Source organism: Tachypleus tridentatus, chromosome 5, assembly GCF_004210375.1.
Source record: "Tachypleus tridentatus isolate NWPU-2018 chromosome 5, ASM421037v1, whole genome shotgun sequence".
Taxonomy (NCBI): Eukaryota; Metazoa; Arthropoda; class Merostomata; order Xiphosura; family Limulidae; genus Tachypleus; species Tachypleus tridentatus.
Window position 1 is genome coordinate 10,324,660 of NC_134829.1, and position 24,096 is coordinate 10,348,755.

At 35.6% G+C, this 24,096-nt stretch overlaps 1 protein-coding gene across 2 annotated transcripts in view; it reads left to right on the forward strand.

Moving 5' to 3' along the window:
• The window catches only part of LOC143250485 (TATA box-binding protein-associated factor RNA polymerase I subunit B-like), a 110,920-nt gene extending 92,399 nt beyond the window's left edge, over window positions 1-18,521 (forward strand). For both annotated transcript variants that reach the window (XM_076501085.1, XM_076501084.1), the window contains 2 exons: window positions 11,280-11,381; window positions 16,957-18,521. In XM_076501085.1, the coding sequence (XP_076357200.1) occupies window positions 11,280-11,358 (79 nt within the window). In that variant the 3' untranslated portion in view covers window positions 11,359-11,381; window positions 16,957-18,521. The remainder of the gene's footprint in view (window positions 1-11,279; window positions 11,382-16,956) is intronic.
• The last annotated feature ends 5,575 nt before the right edge of the window (window positions 18,522-24,096 follow it).

The following is a 24,096-nucleotide window of genomic DNA, read 5'->3' on the forward strand; positions in this document are numbered from 1 at the left end:
TCATGAAACACTGTTATTTATTTAACAGTCTTTTTATTTAATTAAAGATCTTTTAAGTGTCAAATAACTGCTTGATTTTTTAACTTAATAACAGCAGTTTTCATTTTAGGATGGACCACTTACATCTAACATCATGCACTTTCATGTATTAAATAAATTCTGAAGCTAATAATTTTGTGATTGACAACATGTGACATTCAAAGACACACTGTCATGATTTTCTCAAGTTTTTTTCATACTTTTCAAAGACTTGCTGAATAATGGTTTGTGGCTGGAGAGTTTTCCATTTTATAAGTAGTACAGTTATTAGCCAATAGTGTACATTGTTCCTTCTCTTGTCAAAGCACTGTCTCCTAGAGTTGTTGTTCTGACAGTATAAACAGTAAGAGATGTTATGCCAGAAGAGTTTAGATGAATTTAGATGTAAGCATGCATAAAAAGATAAGGCTTAGTGAAATACCCTTACTAGACACCATTTTCTTTATAACACCCAGACCAAAGGTTGACTGATAGTGTGGAAGGAAAACAAATGTGACCAACTAAAGGGCATGAAAATACTGTCAAATGTACATGGACATCATTTTGCATAGAATTCAGACCTTGTTTTAATGGGTGCTGATGACATATTCAGTGTCTTTGTTATAATCTATAGAGGCAATATCTGTTTTTGCAGTAAAATGCCACTCTCCTCAGAGTAGTAAGTCAACAGAATAACACAACTTTATTACTTAATTAAATATTAATTTAAATTGTGCAAATTAACTTGCTTGTCAGACAAGTAAAATTTTTGTTTTTCACAGGAAAATGTGGGATTAAAAATCTTGCAGATGGGGGTGAGACTGATTATTAAAATATTCATATATGTATTTAAATATAAGCTAAAGAAAAACACGTTTAATACAAATGGTTTAACTGATTAATAATGATGCCAGTTATGTCAAACTGATTTTCTAATAAAATGCATAGATTTGGGAACTTCAACTTCATTCATGGTTAAATGCATGTCTGTCACCTTGAGGTGAATTTCTGTGTGTGGTGAGTGGACCTTCCAGAGTAGGTTCTATACTTTCAGTTTACCTTCTTTGGGATCTAAACATTCACTCGCATTTATCATGCATAATGACCCTTGAAGGGGAGGAGACGATCCTGATGGTTGAGGGGCTCAACCCTTACAAACTACTTTTGCCGTGAATTCCTGTAGAGGAGCTGCCATGGGGTGGTCCCTTCAAGGTCAGTTGGCTGGTCCACTTAGACGAGGGTCGACTGAGTAGCAGTGTTGGACATTCTCAACAGGTGTTGTGGACATTGCATCTGATGCTGGTGTTCAGGTATAGTGCTTAGGAAACCCTGGCATGCTGCAGTGTTCATGGTGGGTAGGGTCAGTGGGCATTGAAATGTATTCTCTTTATTATGGATACCCCCCATTAATAAAAGAAAAAATAGGTAAAATTGAAAAATGATTATTGGAAAACAACCATGCATGGATGTCTGTTATACAGTCACTATCACAGTCAGATACTGTACCTCAATTTCTAATTATGCATTCCTTATTTGAGAAATCCTTAGGGCAGATATCTCCCTTTTATTCAAGAGGGATTAGAAGAGCTTGCTGGCTCCCTCAAGTCAGTAGAGAAGTTATGCTGTGGAGATGTGTTGGTGGAAACATCTTCACCACAACATAACAAACTCCTTTTGAAATCAAAAGCCATTGGGGATATACCCATCAAGGTTACTCTCCATGCAACTTTGCATTATTTCAGAGGAGTTATAGTTGAAAGGGATTTAAAGAACAGTTCTGAGTCAGAGATCTTAGCTGATTTCTCCAGCCAAGACACTTTTGCTGTTTGCCAAATATCCACTTGTAAAGACAGAATTATAATTCCCACTAATGGTTCGATATTGACATTTACATTATCATGTCTTTCTGCTGCAATCAAAGCAGGTTATTTAAACTGTATGGTACGGCTATAAATTCTCAACCTTGTCAGATGTTTCCAGTGTCAGCAGTTCAATCACTTAAAGACTGTTGTAGTAGCAAAGATCCCAATGCCCATGAGTGCAAACTCAAACCACACTGTGTTAACTGTGGTGGTTCACACCCCTCTTACTCTATTTCTTGCTCTAAGAGGATAGAAAACAAAGAGGTGCAATACTTGAAGACTGTAAACAATATCTCCTACGCAGAGGCTTGTATGTCATTGTCCCCCACTCCATCTCAGACATATGCTGCTGCACTCTGTTCCACTGCCACAGTGGAATTACAGACAAATATCTCTGTACCTCCAGTAGTGTTGTTTGCAAAAGATCTGAAGAGTCTTTTATCCTCTAAGGTTAAAAGAGTTAACAAATCTATGTCTACTTCCATCTATGTTCTTTCTTCTCCTTCCAGTGACTGCCTGGGTCCCCTTCCTTTGACTTCAAGTTTAGGTGTTTCATTGGGTCCATCTTCTTCTGCTGCCCAGACATGCAGAACAATTCGTTTATGCCATCAGTCACTGGAATCTTTGTCAACAGACACTGAGCTGCCTACTCAGATTTCATGAAGTTCAAAAGACCTCCATCTAATTAAAAAACAAAAAAGTGTGTTTGTGAACAGATGGGCTCCCTGCCCCATTCTCCTTCACATATATAAAAATGGCCACTTTGATGAAGTGGAGCTGTTGGGGGAGTTTTGTTTGAATCTAGATGTGTTCCTTACAGGAAGCATTTCTGAAACCTGTCGATGCAGTCACCCTTCAGCAGTTTTCTTTGTACAGAAATGATAGATTTTGTGATGGATAAGTGCATGGTGGGGTGGCACTGCAACTTAATACATCCTTATGGGTTGTACCCATCTGTTTCTTTGGGTCATACCATCACTCTTTGTTCTCTCTACCTGGCTTCTGAAGAGACCTATGATCAGTGACACCTTGATGTCCTCATTGAGCAGTTGTCATCTTCCTTTTTAATCTTGGGGGATTTAAATGGGCATACTCCCATTTAGGATGGTACTGATTTTAATTAGATTTGTTATTTCATAGAGCATATGCTCTCAGATCACATTTCTCTCTCTAATACTGGTTTTTATACCTAGTCAGTTTTTTACTGTTGTTGATCTTTTTATCTGCTCTCTTTCAATTTTCTCTCACTTTTCTTGGAGGGTTGACAGTAACCCTATTTTCCTATCATTTTGAGAGAGACTGGTCATCATTGATGTCACCTGATGTGCATGACTTGATGGAAGTTGGACCAGGCCAACTGGCCCTCTTTCACGGCTTTCTTGGAACTTGATCTTGCCATTGTCTGTAAGCCATTGATAGACAACTATGTTACAGCAATAACTGACTGTATTGTCCAGGCAACTGCTCAGTGTATTCCAAAAATCTTGGTACATTTTCAACAGTATCCTCTTCCAAGGTGGAATCCAAATGGGCCTAGGAGATTTAAAAGTGTGGGATATTTTTGTAGGTATCCCACACTTTTAAACCTCATTGCTTTTCAGTAGGCCTGTGCAAATGTTTGGCAGATCAGACATCAAAGCCAGTAGGAATCTTGGATTTAATACACATGTAACATATCTTCTACTAATAATTCCAAAATCATACGGGAAAATATCCGGAATGTCAGTGGGCAGTATACTTCTGGATTCTCTTTCGATCTTGCTCTCTGATGGCCATGAAGTTACTGATGCCCAGAGAAACACTGATACTCTCAGCAAATACTTTACTTGTGGATCTTGCACTTCTGCTTCATTCCCCACCTTTGTAGCCATCAAGACTTGAGCAGAACAATCACTTCTTTCCTTTTGGGCTTATCTCTATGAGTATAATCACCCCTTTACACTGGTGTAACTTAAGTTTGCTTTTCATTGGTCTGGCAGTACATCAGTCAGACCAGATTATATTCACAACAAAATGCTACACCATTTCTCTTGCTATTCTTTTGGTTGTTTTAACCAGATCTGGCAGGAGAATGTTTTTCTTGATGCTTTGGCACCATGCTATTGTTCTCCCTTTTTCTAAGCCTGGGAAGGATCTCAAGGTTCCTTCAAACTACTGTCCAATTGCTTTAACAAGCTGCCTCTGTAAGATCTTGAGAGGACGGTTAATGCCTCCTCTCACCCACCCAATGTGGGTGTACTATAGTGTACTATACTATAAATGTGTAATTTGCATTAAACACAACTGAAAGACTGAAGTCTTATTCTCTACACATTTCCTTTATTATTGTCTTAAGCCATGAGGTAATATTTCATACAAAATGTCTTAGTTTTACTAAACTTTGGTTTATTTGCTTTTATTCTGTTGTTGTTTTGAATTAAGCACAAAGCTACACAAATAGCTATCTGTACTCTGCCCACCACAGGTATTGAAACCCAGTTTTTAGCATTGGACGTCTGCAGACATACCTCTGAGCCACTGGGGACCTTTTATTCTGTATCAGTAGTAATGATATGGTAGAGAAGAAAACAGTGAAACCAATCTGGATTTGGGGGAAAAAAAAGTAAAATTTAATTATGTCTGCTATTACATGAGTTTCCTTACTTCTCTTACAAAAGTATTCATGCACAAAACATGATATAACAATACTTACATCACTAAAGAAATAAAAAATTAGCAGACAAATAAAAGAGTAGAAAATTGATTTACCAAAGCTGAATTTCTTTCTTTGTTAATATTGCACATATATTTTATTTAAAAAACAAGCTTGAATGTTGAAAGTAGTGACAACTGCAAATGATAGAAATAATAATATAATTTGATTACTTTAAGTCCTAGTTATTCCCTTCGGTGTAGATTCCTGTACATGGTGAGGGGACCTCCCAAGGAAGGTTCTGTTCTTTCTGGTTACCTCCTCTGGAATCTAAACATCCACCCATGTGTTTGCCGTGCGTGGCGACCTGTGAAGGGGAGGAAAGGATGCTGGTGGTGGAGGGGTCAAACCCTAACACACCACTTTGGCATTGAATTCCTGTAGACGGGCAGCCCTTGGGTGTCCCCCTTGGGTCAATTGGCTAGTCCACTTGGGTTAGAGTCAACCAAGTACCAGTGCTGGAAGTTTTCAATGGGTGTTGTGGACATTGTGTCTGATGCTGGTGTTTAGGTATAGTGCTCACAAAACCCTGGAATTGCTGCAATGTCCTTGTATGACATTGTAGTGCGTCCCCTCGTAGGGCTCCATGGTGGGTGGGGTCAGTGGGTACTGAAATTTTCCTTTTTTCCTATGGATCCTCCTACGAAAAATATAAATAAAATAGTGAAAAAACAGTCAATAGGTAAACGACCATGTCTTGAAGACTCTGGACAGCAATCTTCAACATCTGTACCGCACATACCTCATTTTTTTTTAGTAAATTCTCTTTCAGAAAAACCTTTAGGGCAAATGTCCCCCCTTTTTTATTCAGAAGGGTCTTGCTGGCTCTCCAAAGTCAGTAAAGAAGCTTCGATCTGGTGACATATTGGTTGAAACATCCACATCCCAACACAGTGAACTCCTCTTGAATTTAAAGGCAGTTGGGGAAGTACCTATTGAGGTTACTCTTTATACTACCTTGAATTCATCACGAGGAGTTATTGTTGAGAGGGATTTGAAGAACGTCCCCTAGTCGGAGATTCTTGCTGGTTTCTCCACTCAAGGAGTTTCTGCAATGAGGCGCATCTCCACTCGCAAAGATGGAGTTACACTGCTGACAAATATCCTCGTTTTGACATTTACATCACCACGTGCACCTGCCACAATCAAGGCAGGTTATTTAAATTGCAGGGTACAGCCGTACATTTCAAACTCTCTCTGATGTTTCCATTGTTAAAGTTTCAGCCACTCAAAGACATCATGTTGTGGTTCCCTGACATGTGCTTGTTGACATGATGCCTATAAGTGTGACATGGACCCACATTGTGTCAACTGCAATGGTTCTCACCCTTCCTACTTTCATTCTTGCCCAAAATGGTTGGAGAGAAAAAAGAGGTGCAGCATTTGAAAACAACTCGTAACATTAATTATCCTGAGGCTCGGTAATTGCTGTTTGCCACTTCATCTTGGACATATGCTGCTAAACTTCATTCCACAACTACAGTGGGAGTGCAGACAGATCTCTCTGTGCCTCCAAGAGAATCGTTTTCAAAACAAATGAAAAGCCTTTTGATCTCCATGGTTAAAAAGTTGATGAATCAACTTCTACACCCATCTCTGTTCCTCCCATACATTCCAACAAACCCAAGATCCACATCCTTTGGTTTCAAATACAGGCATTTCTTCAGATACATCTTTTTCTCCCACCCCAAGATGCAAAACATTCATTCGTTTGCTTCCTCAGTCACTGGAATCCCCTTTCAACAGCAAAGACCTGCCCCATCGACCCAGGGCAGGATCCATGGAGGTCGATAGATCTCCTCCGAATAAGGACAGTAAGGAAAAAAGACGACTTAAACAGAAGGATTCTCCAGCCACTTCACCTACTCGTCATTAGAAATGGCCACCTTGATACAATGGAACTGTCGATGTTTACGTTCTAATCTGGATGACATCAAAACACTGATTGCTTCCAACCATCCTGTATGTCTTTCCTTACAAGAAACATTTCTGAAACCTGCCGATACAGTCACCTTTCAGCAGTTTTCTCTGTACAGAAATGACAGGCTGAGTGATGGACAAGTACATGGAGGGATGGCACTGTTGGTTGATCAGCATGTGCCCACCCTGTCTTTGTCATTCATACCATCACTGTTTGTTCTCTCTACCTGTTCCCTGGAAAGACATATGATAAATCAGACCTTGATGCTCTCGTTGAACAGTTGCCTTCTCCCTCTTTAATCCTGGGAGACTTTAATGGACATCATCCCCTCTGGGAAGTGCTGTTATTGATAGGAGGGTCGCTCTGTATAGCGTATGCTCTGTGTTCATAGCCTTTCTCTTTTCAATACTGGTTCTTCCACTTATTTTCACACATCTAGTCAGTCCTTTACCACTATTGATCTCTCGGTTTGCTCCCCTTCATTATTCTCCCATTTTTCATGGAGGGTTGACAGTAATCCACTAGGCAGTGATCATTTTCCTATATAGTTTTAAGAGAGACTGGCGTGGTCGATGCCACCCTACCCGCGTGCCCTGGTGGAAGCTGGATCAGGAAGACTGGTTCACTTTCACTGCTCTCGCAGAATTAGATTCTGCCATCATGAGTCAGCCATCAATAGACAACTGTGTGACAGCAGTAACTGACTGTATTATACAAGCAGCTGCTCAGTGTATTCCTAAAACCTCGACACATTTTCTACAATATCCTCTTCCATGGTGGAATCCTGCCTGCCACATGGCACGGAAGGCTCAAAAACGCGCCTGGGATACTTTCCGCAGATATCTCACACTTTCGAACCCCACCACTTTCCCACGGGCCTGTGCACATGCTAGGTGGGTAAGATGTCAAGGCCAGAAGGAATCTTGGATTAAGTTCACAACTAGCATATCTTCTACCACCAGTTTCAAGGTCATATGGGACAGGATTCGAAAGGTCAGTGGGCACTACAATTCTGTCCCCCTCTCAATCTTACTCTCTGATGGCCAAGAAGTAGCTGATGACCGGAGCATTGCCGATACTCTAGGTGAAAGATTTTGCCAGGTATTTAGCACTTCTGCTTGTTTCTCCACCTTCATGGCCATCAAGACTCAGGCAGAGTGTTCACCTCTTTCCTTCTGAATTGACTGTCTCTTTGACTATAATCTTCCCTTTACACTGGTGGAACTGAAAATGGCCCTTCATTGGTCTGGTAGTACATCTGTTGGACCTCATGATGTACACTATGACATGCTTCACTATCTCTCTCCTGCTTCTCTTGATATTCTTCTAATTGTTTTAGCCAGATCTGGCAGGAGAATGTTTTCCCTAATGCGTGGTTCCAAGGTATTATCTTACCTTTCTCTAAGCCTGGGAAAGATCCCAAGTTTCCTCAAAACTACCGTTCAGTTGCTTTGACGAGTTGTCTCTGTAAGACCTTAAAGAGGATGGTCAATGCTCATCTTGTTTGGTTCCTAGAATCAAACAACCTCCTGTTACCCACCCAGTGTGGGTTCCGAGGACAGCACTCCACCACAGACCATCTAATTCGACTAGAAACATCAATCAGAGAAGCCTTTTTCAAATCACAACACCTTGTGTTAATATTCTTTGACATTGAGAAGGCTTATGACACAACATGGATGTATGGCATTTTGCGAGAACTCAATATATATGAGTTATATAGCCATTTACCTGTGTTTATTAAAAACTTTTTATTGGAGAGGAGATTCCAACTTCATATAAGTTCGACACCAATTCTTTTCTACAGGAACTTGGGGTCCCTCAGGGCTGTGTTTTGAGTGTCACACTTTTCAGTATAAAGATAAATGCCATCACTGAACAACTCCCTCTCATTGTTGCAAACGGGCTCTATGTCGACGACTTTCACATCTCATGTCAGTTGTCGAACATGAGATATATTGAGCGGCAACTACAAACTGCCCTCAATTGTGTACTGAAGTGGGATACGGCGAACGGCTTTAATTTATCTCTCTCTAAAACCGTTTGCATGCACATTTGCCGCCAACGGGGTATTCACCCTGATCCTGAACTCCGTATTGGTGAAGTTTTGCTGCCAATGGTCCCTGAGACCAAGTTCTTGGGGCTTATCTTTGGCCATAAGCTGACCTTTACCACACTTAAAGCAGCTACGGGTCAAATGCACAAGAGCACTGAACATCCTCTTTGTCCTCTCTACCACCAGTTGGGGAGCAGATCAATGTTCTATGTTAAAGATATATCATGCTCTTATTTGATCGAAACTTGACTATGGATCAATGGTCTATGGCTCTGCCAGACCTTCGGCCTTAAAGATGCTGGACCTCATTCATCATCAAGGACTTCAACTCTGCACTGGGGCTTTTTGCACCTCCCCAGTTTAAAGCTTATAGGTAGAATCTCATGTACCTTCTCTGCACCTTCCCCGTTTGCAACTGTCTTTACTATATTCTTCGAAATTTCGTTCCTTACCAAAGCACCCACCTGGGGATGTGTTTTCCTTCCTCAGTGGGCCATACTTTTTCAGAACAGATGATCTGCCATTGCTTTTTTTGGCCTTCGCATCCAGGCGCAATTGGATGAATTGGGTTTGTCCTTGGATAACATTTAAGAATCCACTGGTCAGCCCATCCCACCATGGCTTATTACCATTCCCAAATATGACCTTTCTTTAAGTCATCTGAGAAAGGCAGATACTCCCGATTGGAAGTTCCATCTTTTATTTACTGAACATCTTTTGAACAATATTTCCATTCGAATTTATACAGATGGTTCCAAAACAGGTAATTCTGTGTGCTCTGCCATGGTTTGTTGCAGTTCAGCGGTTGCACGCAGAATCCTCTCTACGGCTTCTGTGTTCACTGCTGAACTGTATGCCATATCTCTTTCCATGAATCATACTGAAACTAAGCAGTACTCCAACTGCACTATTTATACTGACTTGCTTAGTTTTCTACTGGCCCTGGAATCACTTCACGTTGGCTCACACCATGTTCTCACTGATATTCAAAATTGACTGGCCCATTTCTCATTAACATCTACATCTATCCGGTTTTTCTGGATACCATGCCACGTTGGTATTCACGGGAATGAGCTTGCAGACACAGCAGCTAAATCTGTCTGCTCTGGCACTATCACCACTGTACCTATTCCGTACATGGACTATGGTCCTGTATTCAAGGCTCAGCTCTGTGCCAGTTGGCAGTCCACTTGGAGTGAGTAATGCGACAACAAGCTTTTCCAAATAATACCCTATATTGGGCTTTGGCCGTCTAGCTTTCGTAAAGTTCGGAAGGAGGAAGTTGTTCTAACTGGACTACACATTGGTCACAGTTTTTAACTCGTTGTTTTCTTTTATCTGGAGCTGTTGCACCAGTGTGTAGTTTGTGTAACACTCAAATCACTGTAAGCCACATTTTACTTTCTTTTCATTGTTACGACTCTCAACGACGGCACTATTTTAAACATGTTCTGTCCCAAGGTTTGTTCGTAACATTGGACAGTATTATTGGTAACTGTGACACTGTCCACCTTGATAAAGTTTTTAGTTTTCACTGGCCATTAATCTTTTTAATCTCATTTAAGTGTTTGATATTTATTCATTACACCTTTTTAATTGTGGTTCCCCTTTAAGAATCTCACTAGTTCAATTTGAAATTGGAAAATGGCCGTAACATTAAATAACTCGACACCAGGACTGGAAAGGCCAACTTAGGGTGACTAACGCTACTGTTTGAACTATCCATTTGAACTACCTGTTAGTCGTCCTGGCGAGTTGTTATTACACTTTTGCTGCATGTCTTTTAACACTTTTATTACTTTACATTTTGGTACTGGCCATAATGACACACAACCCAGAACCAGGACTGGAAAGACCAACTTCAGGTGACTGACAGTGGTTCTTGTACTTACCTGTTAGTCTTCCTGGCAGGTTATGATCATTACCATTATGCTTCAGAAAGTCCTTTAGAGCTTTGTAGACTGGATGTCAACATTGGTTTTATGCCCTTTTAAGTTTTAATTGCTGTTTTGTTTTTACCTTCATTTTCTTTTATGAATTTTACTACATTTACTTTACTTTGACCTTTTTACAGGAGATTTGGCTAATTATTATTATGATTTTGCTACATGTCTTTTAAAACTTTTATTACTTTAACTTTTGTTAATGGCTGTTTTGACACATAACCCAGAACCAGGACTGGAAAAGCCAATTTCAGGTGACTGACGGTGGTTTTTGTACTTACTTGTTAGTCCTCCTGGCGGGTTATGATCATTACTACTATGCTAGAGAAAGCCCTTTACCACTTCTCTTACTCTACTTTCTCTCTTAACATTGTAGACTAGGTGTCAACATTGGTTTCATACTTTTTCTGTTTTACAATGCTGTTTTGTTTTACCTTCATTTCCTTTGATGTATTTTACTACGTTTAATTTATTTTTACCTTTTTACCTGACGTTTGGCACAGATTGCCTAGCTGCTTTGTGCCATAAAACACTAAATCAACTAACCAACTACTAGTTATTAATAAACTATGTACTTTCTGTCATGACTTACATTTTGTACATATTCCTCCTCTTTCCTCCCCCCTCCCCAGTAAAATTGTCTGTGGGCTTTATGGGCCATCAAATCTGAAACCTGAAATGAATGCTGAAACAATAGTTTAAAAACATCATAAATGTTTGATTTCTTTGTTGATAATAAAACACCAAAGTATGAGATGTTCTTTCAATATTGTACATCTTTCTTTAGGAACACTGAAAAGATTATAGATATTGATGAATTCTTTGCCTTTTATCATTGCATTATCATCAAAGTGGTTTACTCCTGAACCTGCTACCAAGAAAACTTCAGGTTGGTGAACTTTCAGCATTCATTTAATTTGTAACTGCTATAATTATTTCAAATTTAATAAATTTAAAGCCACTGCTTTGAATCAGGAAAATCTACCACTGTGTATGAAAGTCTGATTCTTTTAAAGTTATTTGTTGTATTATGTTTTAATGTGCTCATAATTTCATTATAAAATTATAATAAAAGCTGTTTATTTGTAAATTGATCAGCTGTGTACAATATATGTGGAGGACTTAAAGATGTAAAATTACAAGAACTTACAATTTTAGAAAACAACATATAGTTGGCTCTACTGAACATCATTAGTGTAGGTGTATGTAATTTGTTTTGTTTTTATATTTTGGGAACATTAGTGCATATTTTTCATATCTTTAGAATATAGGTACATGTTTGTCTGTTTTTATAAGTCTTGGGAATGTTTGCTGCTTCTTTCATATCTTTGGTATGTAGATGCATGCTTATTTTTAAATCTTTCAGGCAGCAAACTAGCAGTGTATGTAAAATATAAATTTGTATATTAAATATGGAGATATCATTGAATGTAAAAAAAAATTTGATTCTAAACTTGCCTCAAAGAAACAGCCATGCATATATGTATGTTAAGAAACCTGTAACATTTTCTTCATTTGTTGAAAAAGCTATACTCTGTAGAAAAAGCCAGTATTATTACTTTACCATTATCAGACAGTCACCTGCAGACCTACTTTTACTCCATTAACCTGTGTCATAAGGTAAACTTATGGACATATGAGCTCATTCTTCAACTACAACACTAAAGACTTTGTCTGAACCATCTTCTTCAAGATGACTATTATATTAGTTTCTAACTTAGGATATATCATTGATGACAAGAAGAATAGTTTAACATAGCCTTTAAAGGCTAATGTTAATGTCTCTTTGTAGGTTATTACATAGTTGTTCTGTTTATATGTAAAATACTTATTGCACCAAAAGAACATGCTCTTATGGTATTTTCTAAGCTATTATCATTATTATATATCACTATGTTCTGAATATTATAAATTGTTAGTATTTTTACTTTGCTCACCATTTAATATACAGACAATTTATTCACAAGAGTTTTCAGCCCTCTTACATTTATTGAACTAGGATATTTCCTGACTAGTTTTCAACTCTCTTACATTTATTTTAGCAGGACGTTTCCTGACATGTTAACTACAGATTGTCTTTTATTCGTATTGATATTATACTATAGGGTTGAAAATTGACACAGCTGAAAGTCTTTCTTAATTATTTTCTTCAATGCATTTATGAGAGAAAGTTGTTTTATTTTGCTTTGTTTTATGCTACACCTATATATGGTGAGTTATTGTTTTTCATTTTAGTATGTTCACTAATAATACATAAATAATTCTACATTCAGGTTGTTTTTCCAGATTTCAGTGTCGGATTGTCACCTCTGGGCTATTGCATGTGTATCTTCAACTCGCTTATCTTGATAACTTACCAACCCTTTCACTACTGGCAGGTCAAAGTGTGCATATCATGACTTTTTAAAGTTACATTCAAAATTTAATTTAACTTCATTATTATACTATACAAATAAACTTGGCATCAAAAAGTAGTTAATAAATGACATTTTAATGTTATATTAATTTTAAAGTCCTTAATTTTGTAAGGAGATGCTAAAAAAATCTCCATCTCCTTTAGTATATGAATTGTTATATTTGTTCTATTGATCTTCCATCTTCTCTAATTTATTTACCAACCCTCCAAAAAGTACAGAATTTAATGTAAATTACTCATTATAAAATAGTTTTTGCTCAGACAAAGTATAGTTTTTATAGCCTTCAGTCTTTTTTACAATACCATAAACTTGAAATTAACACCTACTTCCCATATCCTCAAACCACAAATTTTCAGTAGTTCTTTCTGACATTTAATACTATATATTTATAACCAGTAGAAAGCCAAGGTTTAAATCTGCCAAATGGCATAATAAGCTACATTGTTTTCTGTACATGTAATTGTATATTTTGCTGCCAGTTCAAACTGTATTTCAATAGGAAATGCATCAATGACATAGATAAAATTTTTAATGCAAAGCTATAAAGTTACAAAAATTAATTATAATTATAGGAAATTTTCTGCTTTTTATATGTAATTTTCTGTGCTTTAAGATAGAGTTTTTAATTAAATAAAAAATTATTAATTGTAGTAATAACTTTAGTATAAAAAAGAGAGTTAAGTTTCATTGACAGTCAATATGAAAAAAATGACCCAGGTAAGTGCTGTATTTCTTATTTTTTGTGTGTATACATTTTTCTTACCATAAAAGTAACTACTAGTATAAAATTTATAAATGCATTTGGTTAGATTAGGTAAGATAAAGAAAAGTAATAAATTTTTATTAAGTACATCTGCAAGCAGCTCTCACTTTACATAATTCAATAGGGTAGCATGAGCTACACATTTGCTGAGTGACTTACAACTTGTGTGGTGGGTTACACAAAGTTTTTGCTGCTTGAACACTGTTGGGTGTTCCTTATGTATTTTTGGCTGCTTATCACAAAAATCACATCCAAATTTGCTCATCACGTACCATTTTATCGAAATCAGGACATTGCTACAATGGAAAAACAATATCAGAGCAACTGGAATCTGTCAATGCTTGCTGACTACTGTTGAATGCTGCAACGTGATGCACCTGACATTGAATACAAATGAAAATCAGGAGCAAAACACTTTTAATTATGTTGAACTTAACAGTATATTAGAAACATAAATGCAATTAAATATGTTATTGCCTGTATACAGTTAACTGTCTATTTCTCAGTGTTCCTACATGATGAAGTAAAACCAAAACTATATTTGTGCATACCTGCCAGGTACCTGCCATAATCAGTAAAAACTTTTCAAAAAAATTGTTGTGCAGTGTAGTTAGTTACACGTGGTTCAATGGGCAGTAAAGAATAAATACCAATATGATATCTTGCCTCCAATCAAATAATGATAATAATTTTCTATGATTTGTACTGCCCTCTGTATGCACAATTTTTACTCATCATTAGCCTTGAGGTTTCCACCTAAAATTGTGTGTTTACATGCAAATGAGCATGTAAAAACCCTCAACTATATTCTTTAGCACAATCATCACCTTTCGATATGGCACCTATGTATAATGACGTGTATTTTTATGCTTGTGATCTTTTTAGAAAAGGAGTTTATCAGCAGAAGTATCTGCAAGAATAGTGTTTCACAAGTGTCGGTAACTTCTACTTTGTAATTTGTGAAACACCACAACTTTCTTTATGTTTGTCCACCAGCTATATTGACCCTTTCTTGCCGAGTCACAGGTCAAAGGTTATCATCATGTGTGTTGATTTGCATTCAAAATTTTATTTGACTATCATTTTATGAAGTTATGTCAATAAGTTTGGAATCAAATTGTAGATTATGATTCAAGCATTAATATTGTATATAATTTTAATTTAAAAGTATGTATTAAAAGAACACATCCAAATATAGATTTTAGTGAATGACGTGGTATGTTGAATGCAGCACTGGGTAAAATTAGATGTTTGTGATGTCAAAGTGACTAAGTCTATAGTTTTGTACAAATTAGGAACTCAAATTACTAATATCATTAAGCGTGAATATAAAATAATAACTTTTTATTTTGCTGAGATATGGTTTACGTACTGAATCAAGCAGTGGCCCCATTCACCTCTTTATATTTTTGGAAATGGTTTCTTATATGCACTTATTTCAATATATAACATGTGAATGACCAGTCAACAGCTTATAATGTCCCCAGAGTGGTTTTCACAACCATTTTAATTTGTGAAAAGGCTACCATGTTCTTTCAATCCAAGATTTAAATGAGGTAGGTTGTGATTTCAGTCTGTTCAAAGTTTCATATTTTTTAATATCTTAATACATTTTAGTTACTAAGCTTAATAATTTAGAGTGGAATTCTGAGGTATCAGTATAGTTATTTATTATTTTTTTTGGTTATTTAACTATATATATAAAACCTAAAAAAATGTTTGCTTGATAAACATGAAAAAATTTAAGTTGAAGCAACCTATGTCCAGCAGCAATAGAGTTCAAAAGTTGTAACTTTTTTATTTGAATGAAAATAAGTTTCATAACTTATTTCTAAATGGTAATAATCTATATACGTATATAATGTATAATAATTGAAACATGACTGAATATTACAAAATACTAGTCCACTAAAACACAGCCAAGACATGGAAGACTAATGGTCAGTTTTATACAGTTTGATACAGTAACTTGAGTGCACGTGCATCATATTAATGCAAGTTATGTTATATTAGCTAGGCACGACTGGAAGGTTAATATACTAAAGAATAATAAATATATAACATTATGAAACTTGGATTATTTATACTAAATATTTGTACTTTTATGTTATAAGAAGAAAAAGTGCAATCTATATTTATTTCCTTTTTTTATAATGGCTACAAGATTGGTCAGTTGACAGACTCACAAGGCTGTGGTATAGAAAGTAATATAAAATATAAAGTATTATTGATAACAAACATTTGAAATGTATTTAGGAGGTTTTAGAGATTACACAAATAATATTTGAGATTTTTAAGACAAAGAAGAGTTTTTTTTTGTTTTGTTTTTTTAATCATAACTTGAAATTCCTTTACACTTGGAATAGTAACAAAACAGAATTGCTATTTTCACAAAAATCTTTAGGAAAATATTTCATTAAAATTTCTTTTTGTGTACAAAAAAATTTTAATCTTTACTAAAAGTCTACCAAATTTTATGAAGGTATGCATGATTTTACTAGTTATTTTTCCTACTTACCCTTGTTTCATGTGATACCCATATTGTCTTGATTCTACCTCAACTTGTTTGTTGTGATTTCTTAACTAGGTTTCTCAAGTATTTTTTACAAGTAGTAGTACAAAATAAGTTTAAAAATACAGTTAGTAACTCTATATATTTCAACACAAAAGAAGCAAGTTATAACTATTAAATGCCATTGAATATACTTGTACTTCTGTGTCATTTTGCTGCAGAGTGCTGTGTGTGTAAAGTGCAGTATAAAAATAAACATTATGGTACTTGTATATACTTTGCTATACATCACAAAAATTAAAAGGTGAAAGTACAGGAATGATGGTAATTTTAATTTGGTTTTTTAATGAAAGTACTTAAAAGCTAGAGAAACAGAACAGTATACTGATGGACTTATCAATTATAATTTAAAGTGGGTGTATAATTATAAAATAATATTAACATTTAAAAAGTATAAAGCATCTTCTTCACTTTTAAAAGAAATAAATATGTTAATTTCAATGAATATTTGAGCTCATACAGGTACTTTTTCCTGGTTAATTTTTGTCTTTTAAGATTGTTGTATTTTAATTATAAATCATTGTAAATAGCATAAATTCTGTGTTAATAAAGGTGATGATAAAATTTATAAAGAATAGTATGCAAGATTTTGTTTATATTGAAAACTTGGTTAATCTTACATTATAAATTATTTTAGTGGTATTGTGTTTACTTCTATACACATTTCACGTAATCTTTTAAGTACATACTTTATACTGTGAAGTGCTTTCAGGTCATTGCCATTCAAGAAAATACCATCTAGCACTACAAGATACTTTTGTTGCACTAAACAAGAAGACAATGACTCCAACCAGCACTGATTGTACGAACACTGAACAAAAGCAACTTTCATGCGAAGTGATTCAGTCAATTTCTCCAGAATTCCTTTCTTCACTACACAGTTTTTGTAATGCAAAGAAAGAAAAAACTGAAGAAAATTCTAGTGCTGTTTTGGAAGTAAATCAGGATCTTCCAAACAAATGTGACAAAAAAGGCTTTTATTTGAAGAAATTATTACATTCTTTTTTATCTCTAACTGCATATCCAAGAAGACTAGCTGTTGAAAGGAAATTGACCCACAAATCTCAGTATTCATCCCTCCTTCGAGACTTTAGGAACTCTACTGTGTTATTTATCACCAATCCACACATGTTTACACAAAGTTTGTTAGTAAAATTGGGCAAAAAGGAAAGAGCACTGGAAAATAAAACACAAGAACATATAACAAATATAGTCAAAAAAAGATTTTCAACTGCTAAAACTATTAACTTTTGGAGTTCCCCTGAGGCTAGAGAAGAACTAATTCATCTTTTACATGCACATTCGATGTATTGGATAAAACACTCTTATGTATTTACGTTTCGTCAAGTTTCAAAAGTTGAAGTAGAAAAACTTCCATGTTCTTTTAACCTTTTACTAGATGCTTGCAGTGACTTATTACAAATGCCACCCTCTGAACTTTACAGCCATGTTATACAGACAGAAAGAGTTTTCTTAACTTTTAAGGAGTTTTGTGGGGATGATTGTGAATGAATGTTATTATATTGGTGAAATTATAACTGACAAAGGTTTAACAAATTTATACTGCTGAAAATGAAATATATGTTAAACAATTAATTGGGTGATATCATTTAACATTTACATGAAATATATGATTATTTTATAAGTTTCACGTAAAAAATATTATTAAGCTGTATATAATATTCTCTTTATTATAAACTAAAAGTAAGTGCTTGATATTACTAACTTGTATACAACGAACATTCTCTACATTATACATTGATATTTTATATCAGAGCAGTTAACATTGCCAGTTCTTTACATTCAACAGCTGAGAAGTACAGTTTTTGTAGTGTATGTTTGAACCGTAAAAAAAAACTAATTTGTTGGTAAAAAATACACAAATTCAAATTCATCATTAAAACAGAAAATTTCTGGGTTAAGGTAGCTTTAACTTTAAACATTTAACCTGAAACTGCAATTAATCTGTACACTATAAAAATGTTTTTTATACATAACACAGCTGATAGTTTGTTTTAAAATATTTTGAATTATGTTAATTTTGTATGTCAAAGGTAATATTTATTGAATTATGTATATTTCACATGGTTAAAAACAAGGATAATTTTCACTTTAATAGTGATCATAAACTTCTCAAATTCTAATTGAATGTTGTGTAGCAATTAACAAAATATTTACATTTCTAGATAGTTTTTAATTGAACACCAGAATCTTTGCATATAAGCAGTTAAAAATATGTACTGATAACTTCATTTGATTAAAAAAAAGAAAGGGAAACAATTGTTTTGCAGGTTTTGTATAGTTCCTCACTATACTTTTAGAGTTACTCTTTAATTTTTTAATGTGAAAATTCATGCTGGATTTAAGTTTTTTACACAATTTATCTCAACCATATGATTACTAACTTCAAATGAAAAAAATTTGAAATATATAATATTTCGCTTCTAATTTTTCAAAAGATTACCTTCTACTTTAAAATGCGTCATTCTTACATCTGTCATTGTAACATTTATCAAAGTAGAAAGTTTCTTCTGGAAATGTTTTAGGCAAAAACAATCTTAAAGTAATGATTTTAAAGGTAATATAGCAATCTGTCTTTTATTGTATTAATACAGACCTGAAGAAAAATGTCTTAAATTTCATTTACCGATTCACTGAGGCTGATGCACAGGTGGCCTCTAAATGTTTTTTTGTTCATTGCATCTGTCTGATATATGTGTGGGTTTTTGCTTTTAAAATTCCCAGTAAGTCAATTATTTCCACCTTCTAAGCCTCAGTTTCCCTCAAAATGTCAGAGAGACTTGTATAACAAAATCCCATTGCTGCAGCCACAAGAGCTGTAAAAGCTTAGAATAGTCAAGATTATTTCATAGACTAACTAGGTAGTATTGACTTTAAACGAATGCAGTGAACAGAAAAAAAAACAAACATGTAGACAACATATATGTACCACCCACAGCAAAAGGGTAAATAGTTTTATTATGAAACTTTATTATTTTTCATATTGTATATAAACTAAAAAGGAATATGAGCAGGTTCACAAAATGGTAAACAGCACTTTTTTTTTCAGTATGAGGTTAAGTAAAACTCAGTTGCATGTAGCAATCTAGCTCACTAATTCAGGCAGTTTATCACAAGAAACACAGACAGTACATGAATATTAGCCATATGAAAATAATAAATCATCAGAGAATTCTCTAATATACATTTTCCTCTGTACTTTAAAAATGAAGTGAGGAAAGTTGGTGTTTGTTAAGTTAAAATTATTAACAATTATGTTTATTCAAAATGACTTTCATTATGCAGTATTTCCACATCTGTGTTTATTACAAAGTGTGAGAATAAGTATTTAAAGATTAGTAATTCTATTGTGTGATAAATGTTTTATCTTGTTTTGGTGTATAATGATAGAATATTATCCATGCAATTTCTTAAAGTATATTTAAAACATTTCTTATGTAATAGCTTGACAGTTATATTTTGATGTGTGTTACACTGCTTAATTACTTATTTTGGATATAGTCTGCTTAGAATATAAAAAATTTTAAGGAATGAGCAAAGCAATTACATTTGGAAATGTTACCTAACCTGAAAGTTTATTATGTAAGATAGGTTGTTGTTACTAGTGACCAAATAATACAGTTCATGCATTGCTAGCCCTCTTGAAGCCATAAGAGTGAAACAGTGGCTGAAATAAAATATTTATTACTTGGAGAATAAAGTTTGTGTATTTTTTTCTCTCAAATTTTACTGTCAAAACATTTTGCTGGAAGTTAATTTTTAGATGCTATTGTTGATAGTAAATTAGAAGCTCATATTAGCTGTGTATGTGTTTATGCTTTAAATTGTATACAGTAACCTTAGTTTAGAATAATGTTTTTATTTTAGTTGATAACCTATTTTTGATCCACAAGAAATGGTTAAAAACATAATAGTGTTGGAAGTCAACATTTTGCGTAACAACCTTTTGTGATGTTATTGTTCATGTTTTACAGATAATTACTTCAAACAGATTGTTTTTAATTTATCAAAGTAGATAGTCACTCCGAAAAATGTTTTAAAAATAAATTGTTGAGATAATGGTATATCAATACGCTGTTACAACGTTAATTTTAAGAACAGAAAATATATTCAACATACTCAAAACAAGAGCTGGGCATAGCCCATTGGTGAGGGCATTTGACCTGTAGCCTCCTAGTTAAGAGTTCATATTGTCATCGCTGAATATGTTTGTTCTTTCCACTATGGGGCATTAATAAGTAACAGTCAATCCCACAATTTGTTGGTAAAGAGTAACTTAAGAGTTTGTAATAGGTGGTGGTGATTAGCTACCTTCTATCTAGCCTGTAACTACTAAATTAGGGACAACTAGCATTGATAGCCCTTGAGTAACTTTGCATAAAATTAAAAACAAACTAGAGCTGGGTGACATAATTGCCTACATATAAACAGTAGTTTCATTGATTAGTGTCTGTTAAATTAATCAGTTTACTCAATGTTGATTTATACTATTAATAACATATTCTGCTCAATTATTTAGTTGTTTTACATAAATCTGTGTGGTTTTTTTTATATAATTAAACAGTTAATTAAGCATACCTTGGTTCCTTCATGACCAATGGAGACTTTATTAGCTTAAATTGGGTTCTCATTAAGTAACTTAGTTTGATTGAATGTACTCAATCTTGGCATGTTGTGCTGTACGAGTTTGCTGTATTCCTTAAAAGTGAACAATAAATATTTGCAGCATAACTATAACACTGACAACCACTGTTCTACTCACAATGAAGGGTGTAAAATGTACCACAATAAGAATTTTTGTTTAGTTATTTATATAATTTACTTGATTAGCTTACATACACATACAGTGTTTAAAGTTTCATGTCAATGTAAGTTTTGTAGTGACCATGTTTAGTTTCTTATTTATATTTTTATAAAAAGGAATGATTTTTACCTGTTACAAAAAGATCCTTATAGAATTTACTGTTTGAAACATTTTAAGAAGGTAGGTGACATTTTGGCTTCATATCAACCAAGTTTGCATTTTCTTACCTAGCCCAGTTGAGGGAGCTGTATAAAAACCTTGCTTTGAAGGTTATGGCAACCATAAGCTAAACTAATCTAAGGAGTTTTTGCAGTGAGGCATGTATCCACTCCCAAAAATGGAATTATGATGCTGACCAATAACCTTATTCTCACATTTACGTCACCACATCCACCTGTCACCATCAAGGGAGGTTATCTTAATTGCAGAGTACAGCCATACATTCCACACCCTCTCCAATGTTTTTAGTGTCGGCGTTTCAGTCACAAGAAGACGTCATGTCGTGGTTCCTTGGCATGTGCTTGTTATGGTGGCAGGAACCTTCATGCCTACGAGGGTGAAACAGACCCACATTGTGTCAGTTGCAATGGCTCTCACCCAGCCTTCTTTCGTTCTTGCCCTAAATGGTTGGAAGAAAAAGAGGTGCAGGGTTTGAAAACGATTCATAACATTACTTACCCAGAGGCTTGAAAGTTGCTGCCCACCATTTCATCTCAGACATACTGCTGCACTGTGGGAGTGCAGACAGATCTCTGTGCCTCCAAAAGAATCATTCTCAAAACAAATAAGTCTTTTGAGCTCCATGGTTAAAAAGGTTGAATGTTCAACTTCACCACCCATCTCTGTCCCTTCGATACATTCCAACAAATTTCAAGATCCACATCCTTTGGTTTTGGGTACAGGAATATCCTCGGATACATCTTCTCCCACCCCACAATGCAAAACCATCATTCGTTCACATCCTCAGTCGCTGGAATCCTCACTGGCAGGATCATTAGACCTCCCTCGAATAAGGACAGTAAGGAAAAAAGACGTGGTCGTAACCAAAAGGGTTCTCCACCCAATTCGCCTACCTACACATAAATAAAAATGGCCACCTTGATATAATGCAACTGTCGAGGTTTATGGTTTAATCTGGATGACATCAAAACACTGCTTACTTCCTACCATCTTCTATGTTTTTTCTTACAGCAAACATTTCTGAAACCTGCCAATACAGGCACCTTTTGGCAGTTTTCTTTGTACAGTGTGTGTGTGTTTTTCGTATAGCAAAGCCACAAAGGGCTATCTGCTCAGCTCATCGAGGGGAATCGAACCCCTGATTTTAGCGTTGTAAATCCGGAGACATACCGCTGTACTAGCAGGGGACAAAATGACATAACTCGCTGTCGGTGTGATTCTTTGTACAGAAATGACAGGCTGTGTGATGGACGATTGCATGGAGGGGTAGCACTGTTAGTTGATCAGCATGTGCCCACTCTGTCTTTTCCAATCGACACACACTTGGAGGCTGTAGCTATCCACGTTTCCTTGGGTTGTACCACTACTATTTGTTCTCTACCTATTGCCTAGAGAGACCTTGATGCTCTCTTTGAACAGTTGCCGTCTCCCTCTTTAATCCTGGGGGACTTTAATGAACATCATCCTCTCTGGGAAAGTGCTGATGTTGTTAGAAAGGGTCGCTCCATAAAGCATATGCTCTCTGATCACAACCTTTCTCTTTTTAATACTGGTTCTACTTATTTTCATGCACCTAGTTAGTTCTTTCCTGCTATTGATCTCTCAATTGACTCCCCTTCACTATTTTCCCATTTTTCTTGAGGTTTGAAAATAATGCACGAGGTAGTGATTATTTTTCTATAATTTTGAGATGCCACCCGACCCGCGTGCCCCATTAGCAGCTGGATCAGGCAGACTGGCCCACTTTCACTGTTCTTGCAGAACTTGATCCTGCCATCATCTGTCAACCATCAATAGACGACTGTGTGGCAGCAATAACTGACTGTATTAAACAAGCAGCTGATCAGTATATTCCTAAAACCTCGACACGTTTTCCATGATATCCTCATCAATAGTGGAATCCTGTCTGCCACATGGCACAGAAAACTCAAAAACGGGCCTGGGATACATTTTGTAGGTATCCCACACTCTCGCACAGAATTGCTTTCCAGCAGGCTCGTGCACATGCTTGATGGGTAAAACGTCAAAGCCCGAAGGAATCTTGGATTAACTTCACAACCAGCATATCTTCTACCACCTGTTCCAAAGTCATATTGGACAAGATTCAAAAGGTCAGTGGGCAGTATAATTCTGTACCCCTCTCGATCTTGCTCCCTGATGGCCAGGAAGTAGCTGATACTCTATCTGAATGATTTTGTTGTGTATCTAGCACTTCTGCTTCTTCCTCCACCCTCTTAGCCATCAAGACTCAGGCAGAGTAAACACCTCTGCTCTTTTGAGCTGATTGTCTCTATGTCTATAATCATCCCTCTATGCTGATGAAACTCAAACTGGCCCTTCATCAATCTGACAGTACATCGGTTGAACCTAATGATGTACAATATGAAATGCTGCACCATCTATCTCCTGCTTCTCTTACTATACTTCTGCTTGTTTTTAACCGAATCTGGCAAGAGAATGTTTGTTTTTCCTGATGCCTGGTGCCAGGCTATTGTTTTACCTTTCTCTAAGCCAGGGAAAGATCCCAAGATTCCTTCAAACTACAGTTCAATTGCTTTGAAGAGCTGTCTCTGTAAGACCTAAAAGAGGATGCTTAATACTTGTCTTATATGGCTCCTCGAATCAAACCTCTTTTCATCCACCCAGTGTGGGTTCTGATGACAGTGCTCCACCATGGACCACCTGATTCAACTTGAAACGTCCATCAGAGAATCCGTTCTCAAAGGACAACATCTTGTATCAGTATTCTTTGACATTGAGAAGGCTTATTATACAACATGAGGTATGGCATTTGGCGAGCACTCTATATATACGGGTTACATGGCCATTTGCCCATTTTTATTAAAA